A 15,678-nucleotide genomic window follows, 5' to 3' on the forward strand; every position below is an offset into this window, starting at 1 on the left:
TGAAATAAAGGGTAGCCCTCTATGAGGGCGGCAAGAGTAAGCGGACTCAAAGAAAGGAATTACACGGTGCATTCTAACTGGCTAGGTACCTGCTTTGTCTAGGAAACAGCCTGTTGTTTTCATTTGTCACCACTGGGCCTCGCTGGGTATCAATAAGCTAGGCCCTAGCCGCCACGTGGTGACGCTAATGACGCCCGAAGTCTCCCAGCTGCCGCAGCTAGACAGGCGGAGCCGTCTGCTTTAAGAAGCTGACTCACGTGGATGCAGTGTTGTGTGCGCTCAGCTGGGAGGGGGAGGTGGACCCTAGGTCTCACCACATTGGCCGCCTCGGGAGAGGGGGCAGAGTTAGCCTCTTTGATTGGCTGTACGAGTCCGAGGTGTTGGATCAGGGGCGGGGCGAGCTGCCGCGAGCTTGCCCTGGGTCTGCGGCTTCTGGGAGGGGCGGGCCGAAACTCGAAGGGAAGCCAGGGTGGGGGAGGGTGAGCCAGAGAAGGGGCGGGGACCGGCGGAAGGGGCAGGGTGCCGGAGAAAGAGGCGGAGCCTAGAAATGAAGGGCATTCTGGGCCAACCCCGAGCGCCGACTCCTGGAGGGGCAGAGCCATGCTGGGTGATTGACGCAGAGGCCCAAGCAGGGAGAGGCGGGGCCAAGGCCGGGGCCTGACTAAACCTGGAGACTCGGTGGCCGAGGGGCTTCGTCCCAGCTGAGGAGCAAACAGCCGCTGGCAGCCGCGCATCTCACTGCAGCTCGGGGGGTGAGTGCTGCGGCAGGGCCTGGGCTCGGAGCCCGGGCTGGGGCAAAGGAGCCGGTCCGGACGGCTTTGAAGCACTCGGAGATTGGGCCAGGGCGGGGGGCCCGGGCAGGAAGTGCCTCTTCCTCGCTGCGCTCCCCGCGGGGTCCCGGCGCAGCCGCCCCCGGCCCCACTGCGCGGGGCCCGGCGCCGGGACTGCGGGCTGACGGGCCGGGCTGTGGCTCTTTGTGAGGCCTGGCGCGGCGGCCGCCGTCGGCCCGCCCCCGCCGCGCAGCCGGGCGACGGGCGCGACCACAACAGCCGCGACCCCTCGGCGAGGCGCCTCCGCCCTGCTGTCTCGGGCCGCGCCCACCGGCCCCGCCGCGGAGGCCCTGCATGGCTGCGGCGCCCCTCCGCGGGCAGTTCGGCCGGGGACCCGCACCCCGCCTGCTGCCCCGCCCCCACCAGGCCGCCGTCCCCGCCGCAGTGTCGGGGGCGCGCCGGGCTCCGCGCCACCGGGCTCCTCGGCCCCCGCCCCGAAGTGAAGTCGGAACTTGGTCGAGTTGTTTAGGCCTCGATGACGCCACGGCGTGACCCGTCCTGGAAAGGGCCCCATGCCCGGCCCGCAAGACACTGCCCACGGGCGGGGACGGCGTTCGCCCTTGCTGCGCTAGGTGAACGTGCGCCACCCCTGCCTTCCTGCCCGCTGACCCCTGGGCGGAGGGCGCGGAGCGACTGTTGGGCAGTTTGCGGTGTGCGGAGCCGTGGGAGCCCGCGCCCACTCAGCTGTTTCCTGCTGGTGTTTGTTGTGCCGGAGGAGGCCCCGCCGCCGCCGCGCTCGGCCGCCCCGCCCCTCGCCATTGGCCGGCGGGGGTCACGTGGCCGCGATCAGCTGGGCGGGCGGCGGGGGCGCTCGCGGCTGTGGCCGAGCCCACGGCGCCCGGGGTTGCCCGGGCTGCCCAGCTGTACCTGCCGCGGGCCGCGTTCTACCGGCCGCTGGCGGGTGGGAGGGTGGGCGTGCTCCTGGAACCCCTTTATTTACAGTCGTATGCAGGCAGGTAGGACAAACGAGTATTGCGATGAGCGGGAGTGGGAAACTGAAATACTAGGAAGATCTGTTTAATACTGACACCGACCAGTTTCCTTTTCAAGGGAGAGTCTAGGGAGGTGTAAGCTCGTTTATTTTTAAACTTTTTCTGTTTACAGAGCCCTCCCTGTTGGTAATCTGAGGATTTTTATTCCGGGTCTCCTTGACAGATGGAAACCCTGAAGCCTCAGGCTAACCTTGTGCTTTTGGAAAATTAATAGACTTAGGGGTGAAGAAACAAGGAGTAATAAGATACTAAGCTATTAGCTAACCTGGCATGTACAGCGTTGGAGCTGCATTCCAACAAAGAGGAACCAAAAGCTTGCAGGTTTTCCATGGTACATACTTGTGCCAGATGCGAAGTGTCTTGGGTGGATTTTTTTTCCCTAAAAGTTTATTGCATATTTCTATGGTGTAGGTAAGAAGGAAATTATACGGAGCTTCGAGTCTTTTCTCTAGAAACTTGCAATTTAGTAAAAAGTCATAGACAAATGAAATTGAGTAACAATACAAAGTTAAATGTTAGTAAGTTATAAAGTGAGTGTTATAAAAGTTCAAAAATATGGCAGAGAGAAATGAGTGGGAGTGAAGTGGGAAACATTTTGAAGTGGATTGGTATTGATTAAACCTAGAAAATAAAGAGGTTTTGGGTTGCTATTGGGCTGATGGGAGCTTAGGAGGTAAAACCAGGCCTAGAACATTTACAAATATCAAAGAGTTGGAGTTTGTGGAATTTGGAACACAAAATACTTTCCACATATCTCCATTATTTTTCGGGGTATGTACTGGAACACCAGGTAGAATTATGCTCTTTGGAAGGAACTGTTTACTTTTCTACACCCTCATCCAACCCAGTGTCCAATACAGGCCTTTTCTGAGTTTATCTCTAGCAACCATCTTGTCTCTAAGAGGCATGATGAAATGTGCTCAAGTAAATTATTTAACTCTATATAGAGAAACCAAGTAAATTGGATTTTAACAGTAACTTTTCTAAACAAAGTTAGTAAATATATGTGGCTTCTATATAGATCATTGAAGACTTTAGACTTATTTGCCTTTTCTGTTTTCTATTTAAGTAGTAGGAATAAGAAACAGGTTTTGAAACAATAAAAAGTGAAAGGAAATAGAGCCAAAAATTTAGTGTAAAAAGAAGAAATTAGCTACTACCTCTAAAAAACAATCCACGAGACTCAAAGATAGTCGTAAGTATATTTGTGCCCAGAATATGACTTTAGGTTTAATAGTCCCTAAATACCTATCTAAATCAATACCAATTTTTCTGGTAATCCTGTGTAGCAATGTCAGTGTAATGTAGGAACTGAACCTTAGCTAGACATGAACTTGCTGCTTGAAGCCTGAATCAGGAAACCAGATGTTAAATTCTACTCTAATTTGTCCAGTTAGAGGCTTGGATAACGACAAACGAGATCATGAAATTGTCTTGCCAAGAGGTTTTTGGGGAGATTACCAACTCAGTTTGTGCACTGACTCCTGGCTTCCTAAGTGATATGACTAGTGTTATTTTCTAATGGTGATTAAACTAGGCATTATAAAAATACAGTAAACTTGGAGGCCATTTAACAAAACAAGAAAAAGAAAGGCGTTATTTGGGGGGTAAGAACAGAAACATACTTAAAAATTTCGATCAAATGAAGACCTGATTCCACAGCCAGGACATCATTTGACGCAGCCAGGTAAACTGGTCAGGTATTGCAAGAGTATAGCACAGCTTTCTTGTGTCACTGAAACCTTGACTTGGTAAATATTTTGTACAAAATTGGAAAATTAGTTTCATGGATCTAACTTATTTTCCCTTGGAGGTTTTTAAATAGCATTTAGTCACAAATCAGTATGAATAGAGTTGATGAAATTACATTAGCACTAAATGTTAATTATTGTAGTAATCAACCCAGCACTGTTAAAAGTTCTTTGGGTTTTGATCCTTTGTTTTGGACAGGGAAGAGACTGAAAACCATATATACAAGCATGCGTCTACACTATCCCATTTTAGGAGAATTTTATTGCAAAACAAAACCTCTGGAAGGGGTAGATTCATTTAACCCTTTCTGCAAACTGTTAACTGGGTGTTTTTCCATCAGAAAGTCCTATGAGATGCAAATAGATATCTATTGTTTTCCTCCCTGGTATTTTTAGGACTGGGAAATAGTGCCTCTGGCTAATTTCACTTGCCTGCACTAAAACCAAACTGGATTATTAATTATAGGGAGAGCAAGTACCTATTTTAAGACCTAGAACTGTGACACTGAGAATTTGAGATGCCTCGGAAGGTTTCTACCTTTCCTCCTGCTTATAATTTCTATCTCCTGATCGTGTAGCTTTGCCATAATTAACAGGAGGTGAAGCCAGTTAATTGTTACTGTTCTTATCCCTTCTAAACCTTGATTTCCTCATCTGTGATGGGGGAAGTTGGGGTGGGAAATGTTGATGAAGGTAATCTAGTTTCACTGACCTTTATTCACTGTGAATAAAAGGCACTTGAGGCACTGTTCTCAGGATGTAGTATCTCCATTTAATTCTTGTAACTCAAGAGATGGATATTGCTTGTCACCATTTGACAGAGGAAGAGGCAGAGGATAACTTACCTAAAGTTTACAAAGCTAATTAAGCAGGAGACCTAAGATTTGAACCTGGGGAGTGTTTGAGTCCTGGGGCTGGAGGGAGAGGAGGAGGCAGCAGCTGGGTATAATCTATTTTTATAATCTATGGTTGATCTTCAACATACTGAACTAGTTATGGAAAGTTAAAGATTTTAACTAGAAAACCCGTGAAGAAAAAGGAAGTAAGATTAAACTGATGTTGTCAAATACTCCTATTGACAACAATAGGATCCTTAAACCCAAAGGCCAATCAAGTTTCCATTTTTTTTCTGAGAAAGACTGCTTCCAATGAAAAATGTGTTTTTAAGCAAGACAAACTTTTTTTTCCATAAAGAGCCAGATGGGAGATATTATAAACTTTGCAAGTCACAAGGTTTCTGTAGCAACTATACATAGACTCCACCATTGTAGTGAGAAATCAAGTATAAACAAGTGGGGGTGGCCATGTTCCAAAATAACTTTATTTATGGACACTGAAATTTGAATTTTGTAAATGTTCATGTGTCACAAAATATTCTTTTGATTTCCCACCCCCGCAACCATTTGAAAGTTTAAAACTCATTCTTAGCTGTGGGCAGCACAAAAACAGGTGGTGAGCTGTATTTGGCCCACAGGCCTAAGTTTACTAACCCCCTGCTTTTAAGGAAAATATTTAGCAATGAGCAAGATACCATATTTCATTTGTTAGCATGTATAGATAAAAGAAACCAATAAATAGTCTTTTTAGAAAATTGTTTTACTGGCCTGGAAACAACTAGAAAATTATATAGTTCGTCATGTCCAATGTTTAAGGCATTTTGGGAGACTTTGTCTCTAACAAATTCCTGAAAGAGAAGAATCTTTCTGTTATAGATTCTGTAAATTCTGCAATTTTTTTTTCCCACTTCGTAAAAAGGTAGAGGTCCTAAAATGTGATTGCTTCACCAGAGCCTCCTGGTAAAAGAAACTGGAAGTTATAGGTAGCTAAATGTGCTATTTGTTGGAGGGAGAGAAAGTTGAAAATAATTACCAAACTATGATCTATGAATCATCTATGAACTTTCATTTTCATCCCAACCCCTCATCATTTCAGGTAATTTCAAATTAACTGAGAAAAGGCCTCCAGTTAAACAACCAAGTTTGATACTTATTTCAACCTTTTTAGGATTTCATAACCTGAAACAACTAAAAGCTAATACCAAAGAGGCCTTATTTGTAAAATTATCTGGGAAATGTTACTTATGAAAATTAAGAGTAGTATTTTTGCTTGAAATGTTTAAAAGGAAGGAAGCATCTTAAATAAAACTTAAGCTTTAACTATGTTGAGTTTGGCTGTGATTTCAGCCATAAACTTGAATTTCACCACTGACAGATGTGGAAGCTGCATTTTGTTACTAAGGGACACAGTAAGGTACCCCCAGAATTAACACAGAGTATTAGCTATCTGTGAAAGCACCTCCCTCTTAAGATGTTTTAGAAATATGTGGCTGAAGAGATTTGGGATTTCCCCTAAGTTCAACCAAGGTGATTAGCATACAGCATAAGTGGGAAGTATTTTGAATATAAAAGTGATCAGACAGAAAGCAGATCAATGGTTGCCAGTGGCTGAAGGTGGGAGAAGGTATTGGCTGCAGACTGGTTTGTGGGAATTTTTAGGGTGTGATGAAGCATTTTAAAGCCAGTTTGGGGTGATGGTGACACAACTTTATAAATTTACTAAATATTTCGTTGTGTGCTTACAGTAAATAAATTTTATATGTAAAGTATGAAGCTATTTAAAAGAAATCAGCTGTTTTCTATTCTGTCAGAAAAAAGTCTCAAAGTTTGTAGAGGAGAAGTCTTGATGAGGTTTTATTAGGTTATTAAGTGTGAAGTGTCCAATTTCTTTAAATACTAAGTTTGACAGTTAATATCTGTGATATTTAATTTTGACACTTCTTATTTTTATTGTAAAAGTACATCCTCATTCTTTCAAATGCATGTTTTGACTTGTGGTTATCTTTCAAATTTCTTTTTAGAACAATTTTAGTACAACCATAGATAAGTCAAAAATTCATATTTCAAATATGAGTTCCATCATAAAACCAATACAACACAGCTCAAAATATCCACAAAGTGTTTGGAGAGGATGTGGTTAATGAACACACAGTATGTTGATGGTTTAAAAACTTCTGGTAATTTTAATCTTAAAAATGAGCCACGTGGACAACCTGAGACCAAGGTGGATAATGATAAACTTAGTGGAAGCGAATTCATCTCAACCTATGCATAAATTAACAGCAAGATTTGATGTTACTATTCCAACAATATTAGACCATTTAAAACAAATCAATAAGGTGAATAAGCTAGATAGATGTACTACATAAATGAAACAAATGTCAGAAGAAAAATCGTTTCAAAGCTTGCCTTTCTTTGTTGTCACGACATAAAGGTGAACCGTTTCCACACTGTATTGTTACATGTGATAAAAAAATAGATTCTTCTTAACAATTACAAGTGTTCAGCACAATGACTGCATAAAGGTAAAGTGCCGAAACACAGTCCAAAACCAAATATTCATCACTAAAAACTAATGGTGTCTGTTTGGTGGTCCAGTGCTGGTATTATCCACTACAGCTTCTTAAAACCTAGTCAGTAGATTACAGCGGTTGTCTGCTACACCCAGTTGGACAAAATGATGAGGATACTTGCGATTAAGCAGCCGAGATTGGTCAATAGAGACAGACCAGTTCTCTTGCAAGACAACACTTGACCACGTGTTGCACAAACAACGCTGCTCAAACTACAGCAGCTGGAATTGGAAACACTCTGTCATCCACCATATTCACCAGACCTTGCACCAACTGACTACCACTTCTTCCAGGCTTTAGACCACTTCTTACAAGAAAAATATTCAGTTCTCTACAAGCTGTGGAAAATACCTTTCGCTATTACATCGCCACCTTGCTCTCCAGGCTTCTCCACTGCTGGCATAAACAAGCTACTGTTAAGATGACAAAACTGTGTCAATAGTTTAGACGTATACTTTGATTAATTGTACTGCTGCTTGTTTTAGATGTAATAAACTAAACTTTGATTCAAAATTGGAAATTTCATATTTAATGACTTAATAAAAAAGGGTGGGTGAAGCGCTTGCCTTTGACCATATTTTTGTAGCACTGTCTGTTTAGCACAAATGTAGTGGCATTTATGAATGTATATTGCATTTAATAATACACACACCCTGACCACAAAAGGCTTATCTACATGTGATGAGGGGTTAAGACAATGATGCGGGGGAGGGAGGAAAGACTTGCAGATTGATTTTGGAGGTGTTGTCAGTTGTGCAGCTTTTTTTAATGAAGTTGCCAGAGTTGCTGGTTTAGAAGAGTTTGTGATTAGAATTGCCACCAACCAAGTAGGGAACCTGAGGGAGAAAGACTGAATCTAACAACCTTCTGGTCACTAGAGAGAGAGTGGAGTGAAAAGAACTGGAGCAAGATTTAGTTCAGAGCGCAGCTTGGCCCCTTCTGAAAAGTCATGTTCTCTTTTTCTTTACTTATAAAAGTGGGGTAATAAATAACTGCTTTAAAAGTTGTCAAAATTAAATGTGGTAGGCATATAAGTACCAAGTGCAGTGTCCCATACAGTGTAGACACTAAATAGTTAACAGGTCTAAGACAGAGTTCAATATATTTATTACCCGGGTCCAGAGAAGCCTGACTCAAGTGTTAAGTCTTAACTTTTTAATGACCTTCCTCCTTAAGTAATAAAGTAGCTGTCTTAGTTCATTCAGGCTGCTATAACAGCATACCATAGGCTGAATGGCTTATAAACAACAAATTTATTTCTCACTGTTCTGGAGGCTGGGAAGTCCAAAATAAGGCACTGGCAGGTTCAGTGTCTGTTGATGGCACCTATAAGCTGCATCCTGATGTGGTAGAAAAGGGTAAGGCAGCTTTCTGGGACTCTTACAAGGATGCTAATCCTGTTCTTAAGGCCTGTGCCCTTGTGACCTAATCAACCGCTAATACCATCACATTGGTGATTAGATTTCAGTATGAATTTGACGGGTGCACAAACATTCAGACCATAGCACTGGCATTTTAATTGATGTCAGCCTCTTGAGAACTTAAATACTGTAAGTCAGTATTAGGTTGAGTTTCTAACTCTGAAAAGCTAAGGCTTACCCCCTGGAACCTAATGACCTCGCAGAGGTTTTTCTATTTCTTAAAGACCCTTGACAGCAAGTGATGTTTTGCTTCTGCTAGATTCTGGGCATTCTAACTTATCTTTTTTGGCAAACAAGAACTATATTTTACAGTTTTACATATATAGTGCTCTATAAATGGCAACCACAACTAGGAATAGTGTAACATAAGGTTCTGCCTAGATATTTTTGGTCTTGGTAATGAATCATATCATTGAATCCAGTAAAAATACTTGGGTAAAGAGTAAAAAATAGATTGATTTGGAAGCAGAGAAAAGAAGGCATGTTAAATCTATTTATCCCCAGTAGAAAATGGTCACAGCTATATTGTAATTTTGAGCCAAAGATAGAATAATGTAGACAGAAGGTACAAAAAGAGTTCATTTTGAAGTTCAGTACATTCTCCACAATAGCGTTGTATCTACTGTGGTCAGTTCAGAAACAGCTAGTTACTTCTGCATTATGGTTGAAATAAATTATAACGTGAGTATTTTATTTAAAATTTTTAAGGAAAATTGGTTTTAAAATAATGAGACCCAGAAGCCCTAGCTGGAGGCTATAAGTGACTGTACAAATACTAGTCCTTGTAAGAAATATTAAACCTGAGGACTGTGCCTTAACAGCCGAGACTCTCAAACTTTGCTGTTGATTCCCATCTGTTAACAATCAAGGTTAAGAAACATGACTAAAACCAACTGCTCATGGGATTGTTGAATGCTTTATTTATATTGAGAGTCATAAATTTAAATGTTGGTATGAGGACCAAACAGGTAAAGTAATTGCGTGAAGCACAGTGGAGTCTGAGCAAATGAAATGGCCTTAGGTGTTGCAGCTCAACTGTAGGCAGTTGTTGCCAAAGGAGAGTACGTGCCCTGTGTTGCAGGCTCTTTAATTAAGATTAAAAACTATGTGGCCCAAATAAAACGGACATTTCCATGTGTCATGTTTTTTTCAGGGAAGGGTTTTTATCTGTTTTGTTCACTGTTGTGTACCTATACTGCCAAATGAATTCAGCCTGCAGGCTTCAGATTTGCAACTTCTGATTTGTGTGTAACAAATGTTGTATTCTTAATTATCTGGAGAAAATAATGCTGTAATCTTAAACACTGAAAGATTAGGCAATGACTTTTGCTGTCATTTTACAGAAATGTTATCAGAAAGTTAAATATCATACCTTAGTCTATTTTTAGGCCAAGGTTTATTCATTGTGACTTTTAATTTACTGGTTTTCCTTTTACTAACTGAACATTGTAATTCACCATTTGTTTCTTATTCCTTATTAAACTTCCATGTCATAATGTTTAAGGGAAATGATAAAGATCTTTGTGATAATGACATTTCTGATGACATTAGGATGGTCGAATGCCTGGGAAGTTCATAGATCTAAAAAGGAATGGAATTTCCTTTTTAGTTTGTAATGGAATTCCCCCAATCTTAAGGTGACAGTCATTCTTATTACAAACATGCATTCTGGATTTTTTTTCATAGTTGCAGTTATATTAGCTCTACATGCCATTCTAAAAATGTGTAATGTTAAGTATTAACACAGAAGCTGATAACTATACCCAGGAATATATTCTTGTTAAAATGAAAGCTGTAGTGTATTCTTGACTATATTTGGATCTTTAAAAATACAATTTAGGAGAATTAATTGTAATGAATTTAAGGAATTGCATGTATCAACTCCCCTACCTTTTGAAATATTGAAGTGTGATTATCTTAGTTTCATAAGTTTGTTTCAGAGCTATGTTTTTTCAATGTACTAAGATTTCTTAAAGCTAAGCAAGTTATATAAGAGAAAGCCCCTCTTTCCCTTATTCTGTGCTCACTGCGCTGGCTTATGCCAGGTTGAGACCATCGTTACAGGAGGGGCAGGCAGTGTGGGTGATGGAAGAACTTTGTCTTTGAGTTGGGTGAACTGCATTCAGCTAGTTTTCTGTATTTAACAGCTGTGTAACCTTTGACTGGTTAACTTTTATAGACTTGATTTGGATGATCTATGAAGTAGAGGTGGTAACAGCCTCATAGAGTTGTGATGATTTTGAAATAAGTACCTTGTGCAGTGTTGTCTGGACATAGACTCAGATACCAAAGTTAATGCCTACCCCCTATGCAGTTGTTAGGTGCATCTGGGGACCACAGACCCACTCACCTCATGCTCTCAAACCAGACTGCCCTCTTCTTATTTTCTCACTGCCCCCTTTTCTACTTTTACCTGATCATCCCACTCATGCCCTACATGTCTTTTCTCAAATTACACATACTCAGAATGTGCACTTAACACTTATGCTAAACCATTTTTTCTCACCTCTCTGCCAGTGCTTTATAGAATAGTATAATTCATTTTCTAAAATTCCACTTTCTGTTCCCTTTCCAATCAAAAGAGAAGTGATAGCATTCCTTGGCCTTGCCTAAGCGTATTTACTTCCTTGGCTCACTACTTCTAGAATGTTCTTAGGTTGGGTATTCCTGTTTATTCGTTCAGTACATGAACTTTTGTTCAGGGTCAGCTATTTCATATAATGAGTACTACATCAGAGATTACATAAATAGAAATAGTTCTCTATGACACCCCTTCAGTAGGTGCTAACAAACGGTTTTTTATTATAATGCATTTATTATCATTTTCCATTTGCTCCTAGGTTTTTAGAACTTCAGTTATAAAAATGGGCAGAATTTTCCTTGATCACATTGGTGGTACCCGTCTGTTTTCTTGTGCAAACTGTGATACGATCCTGACCAACCGCTCGGAACTCATCTCCACTCGGTTCACAGGTGCCACTGGCAGAGCATTTCTTTTTAACAAGGTTAGTGAGAAAAAGTTTCATTCCTAAGTGTGTTAAGTGGATATATTTGACAGTAACAACATAATGCCCCCGCAGACCTTAGAGATACCTGAAAGAATCAGAATGAGAGCTGAAATCTTTAGAAATGATTGCCCACTAGCTTATCTTTGGGACCTCAGGAAGGTATTACTAGGATGTGATTTTTAACCTTGAAAGTTTAAAGAATATGTTATCAGAAGCATAGTCTCTATTGTCTCAGAAAATGTTCAGTGTAAGAATTTTATAGTGACTTCACCACAGACAATGGAAGGAGTGAAGACACCCAGCTCCCTTCCCTGCATGTCACTGATGTATCCATTTAGCATGATAGCTGCATTAAGCTATTATAACTTTTCAGTGAAAGTAAGGGTCATCTAACAACTTGTCTTGCTCTAATTCAGGCCCACCAATCCTTTTATTATTTTTTTAATTTTTATTTATTTGTTTATTTACCGACCACTCATTCATCAGTCATCACCAATCCTTTTGATTATGTTTTGGCTTATTACATAGGTTTGCCAACAGGAGGAACATTTTATGACTTGCAAATATTTCCAGTCTGCCTTTCTAATTTCTGGCCTGCTTTAAAATTGGTTGGTGTGATTCTGCCTTCTGAAGTCTAATATATAATAGCAAAGTTGAATTGCCAAATCTCTTAGGCTAAGGAACATGGCTAGTCTTAGAAGGTAAGACAAATTTCCCCAGTAGGCTCTTGTTTCAGGTAGAAACAAGCTTTTCTCTCAGAGAATTGCTAGTGTATACCCCTTGACCTTTATTTAGATAAAAAGTACAGGGGTTGTCACACTACAGCAGGCCAGCTGCCTGTTTTTGTAAATAAAATTTAATGGAACACAGCCTATGTTGTTCATTGATGTATCGTCTATGGCTGCTTTCATGCTGCAACGCCGCAGTTAAATAGTTGTAACAAAGACCATATAGCCCTCAAAGCCAAAAGTATTTACTGTCAATCTCTTTACAGAAAAGTAAGTGTGTAGAGAATTGTTGGGTATTCAGAATCATTGGAAAGTCTTCACAGATTGTCTTAGAACCCACTTCATGTGTTCATTATCTTTGAACTCACTTAAAAACTCTGCATTACAGTGTATAGTCTATAATAGGCTTAGTCTATCCCAGTCTATATAAAATGTATTTTTAGGAACAAATTGGCAAACTCTTTTAGGGAATACTTATTGTGAACTAGGTTGTTTTTTACATTGATTGTCTGATTTGCATTCATCATTGTATACTGAAATGGTAACAATTAAACCCAAACCTACAATTCATGACTATAATTTCAGGACTCTTTCTTCACTACAGCACAGTAATGTACCTAGTGTGTGTACATAATGCAACTTGGGCTATAGTAGAGTAGTGCATGATTGCATTAGATACCCACCACAGTGCCATTTCCAGATGTTTGTTCCAGAAGATTCTAAAAATAACTCTTGGGAAGGGTATTATAGGTTTGACTAAAGCAACAACTTTGCTGTCTCCTTTTCTGAGTTGCTGTTAGTACACCAGCCATAATATTGTGTGCTTATTTGGCAAATAACTTATGTGCCTTTACAATTTTGTTTTTACATGTTTCTTAGGTAGTTAACCTGCAGTACAGTGAAGTTCAAGATCGGGTCATGCTCACTGGCCGCCACATGGTTCGAGATGTGAGTTGCAAAAACTGCAATAGCAAACTGGGATGGATCTATGAGTTTGCCACTGAAGACAGCCAGCGTTATAAGGAAGGCCGTGTGATCCTGGAACGTGCTCTAGTTCGAGAGAGTGAGGGCTTTGAGGAGCATGTACCATCTGATAACTCTTGAAGAAAAAGAGATAAATCCATCTTTTCCCAGGTCTCCTTCACTGAAATCAAAATCTACTTACATACACTGTCACCTTAGCATCAGAGTCGGATTCATGAACTGCGGAACAAGAGGTTGTGAGAATCCAAGATGGAACCTTTCTTTCTTTCTTCTGTTTTTTTTCTTAATTTTGTATTTTCCATCCAACAGCAGTGTGTAGAGAGAATATTATGCAGATGCCGTTAATTTTTTTTTTCCCTACGTTTACATCTTGAGGCAGAAGAGTCTGTCTCCAGCTACATGGTGGGCTATGTAAGGAAAGAAATCTGGGCTATTAGAGTGAAAAAGTGTGTTTTATGTAAATTTTGAAAGGAAAATAATGTAAAGAGCATGGTTTTTAAACTTACTTGGGCTTCATTTTAAAATTTTTTTTTAAAACCCAGTTATTTCACTTGATTTGCTAGCTTCAGAGAAGAGATCCGAATCTGTGCCCAGTGCAAAAGGCTCAGTGTTAGCATGGCTTGTGCTGGCCGGTGTGCCATATTCTTGTTGGAGATGAACCGTAGCACCAGAGCCCATTCTTCCTTGTCAGTCTTGACCCAAAGATGTCACCATTCCTAGTTATTTGTCACCACATAATTGGTGTTGATTGGAAACATTTTCTGAAAGGGGCAGAACTGCTTGGTTGTCTTTTTTCCATGTAACTTAAGCATAGTAATATAAATAAAGTAATAGTTGGATGTTTTGGTCTTGTGTTGCTTTCAAAAACACCTTATAAAAGAGCAGAGTATCTGATAAGCAATTTTCATAATAATTAAGTGTTTCTTTTAATCTCTTAAGCCAACTGACTATATGATATTCTTCGTTTAAATGAAAGCATATTGTTTAAACCCACAGTATTGCATTTAGAAAACAGTTGAACAGAATGTCAGTGTGCATTCATGCAGAACGCATTTAATTGGAATCTGTTTTAAAGGGGGAGAATTGAAGCAGCTTATCTAAAAATACTGCTTTACAAAGCATTTCAACCTTTTCCCTCAGTTTTGCATTTTTGACAAGTCTGTAGAGCCAAATAGTTTCATCAAAGGACTAGATCTCTAATTAGCATTGTTTTTTCAGCTCTTCCCTCAGAAGTTCAGCTATCAAAATCAAAACTCTACTTGGTACCCTCAAATGGAAAAGGATCAAATTTGACTCAGTGCTATTTTAGCCCCAAATTTATGACATTATGAAGTAATAAAATGTAAATATTTCTTTATCCAAACTACTACTACATATTTTAGTATTTGCTTTTGGTGGAATAAATGACAGTAAAACTGGTTAATTATTTAAATGAAAGAATGCATGTTTGCATGGTCAGTTTCTAGGTCTTTTGTCTAGAAAGGAAATTTGCCTCAGTTGAATTTGAAATCTGTCTGTTGTTGATGTTAGAAGTGACTTCTGAGTGCAGTTAAGTTCCTCTTAACTGCCTTTGGGTTCTTGGTTATAGGCATAGTTATCTGATGAAGTAGGTTTACTACATTGCATTTGAAATAAGTGGACACAAATTCTTCCCTATCCTCCCTCCACCATGGACTAAATCTAAGAACCTACATTCATTTCCATTCATTTCCATACTGGCCTTTGACTATATGCAGATTCCTAGTAGCATGCCTTATCTACAGCACTGTGTGCATTGTTGTCACAATAAAGTGTATTTTGTCTTGCATTGGTGCAATACTGCCACTTATTTTCCACTGATGATCTAGTGATCATCTTAATTTTTATCTCTAAACACAGACTACAGATACCTTTGAGTGGTTATAGCTTTCTTTACTTGGTAGTGATAATGACATTCTGACTTCTCTCTGCCGAATTTATACATGAAGACATTAGATTTACCAATATTAACTTCTGAGATCATTTTGCCTTAGACACTGATAAGTATAAAGTATAGTTCAGTATAATATGAACAAATAAAATAAGTGTCATATTGCTAGGTTAACTTTTAAGTGATTGGCATATAGTAATGAGCTATACCTGCCTTTTAAAAGCTGTTTAATTTGGAAAAAAATCAATATTGGAAGACCCATTTAGATTGGATTGCTTACAGAAAAACAAACATTGTTCACTTGAGATGGGAACACTAATAGGAATGGTTTTACTTTGGGGTGGGGAAAGCTAACTTACCAAGTACAGATGAACTTACTGCATAATAAACTGGATCACTGAGGGGTATACAGATTTAAGCTTTTTTTCCTTGAATGAAAATGAGAATCCTACCTCTTAATTTTAGATGACAGTGACCATAACTTGTTTTGATCTTAGAGGTGCATTTATTTAGAGACCCTGAGGTGAATTCTGGGTTAAAATGTTAGTAATGATGTAATGATTTGTTACAGTTGTGATTGACTACTTTGAGATTGGAGGGAAAAAGTACCATCTGTTTTCTAAATTTACTTATTCATAAAAGTCAT

The 15,678-nt window shown here is 40.1% G+C and overlaps 1 protein-coding gene across 2 annotated transcripts; it reads left to right on the forward strand.

Moving 5' to 3' along the window:
* The first annotated feature begins 600 nt into the window (after positions 1–600).
* On the forward strand, positions 601–13,962 carry YPEL5 (yippee like 5). Of its 2 annotated transcripts, none has more exons than XM_045549325.1 (3): positions 601–752; positions 11,244–11,408; positions 13,019–13,962. In XM_045549325.1, exons 2-3 carry the CDS (start codon positions 11,268–11,270, stop codon positions 13,241–13,243), a joined length of 366 nt encoding a protein of 121 aa, XP_045405281.1. In that variant the 5' UTR covers positions 601–752; positions 11,244–11,267; the 3' UTR covers positions 13,244–13,962. The 2 variants fall into 2 exon arrangements, with proteins under 2 accessions (XP_045405281.1, XP_045405282.1); XM_045549326.1 differs by lacking the exon at positions 601–752 and adding an exon at positions 1,698–1,786.
* Positions 13,963–15,678: the final 1,716 nt, after the last annotated feature.

The sequence above is a fragment of the Lemur catta genome, chromosome 4 (genome assembly GCF_020740605.2).
Source record: "Lemur catta isolate mLemCat1 chromosome 4, mLemCat1.pri, whole genome shotgun sequence".
NCBI lineage: Eukaryota > Metazoa > Chordata > Mammalia > Primates > Lemuridae > Lemur > Lemur catta.

Bases quoted from the DNA above. Each gene is read 5' to 3' on its own strand.
- YPEL5 (XM_045549325.1), top strand. From the start codon at position 11,268: ATGGGCAGAATTTTCCTTGATCACATTGGTGGTACCCGTCTGTTTTCT. The intron at 11,409-13,018 runs GTTAGTGAGAAA...CATGTTTCTTAG, and splicing joins GAGCATTTCTTTTTAACAAG to GTAGTTAACCTGCAGTACAG.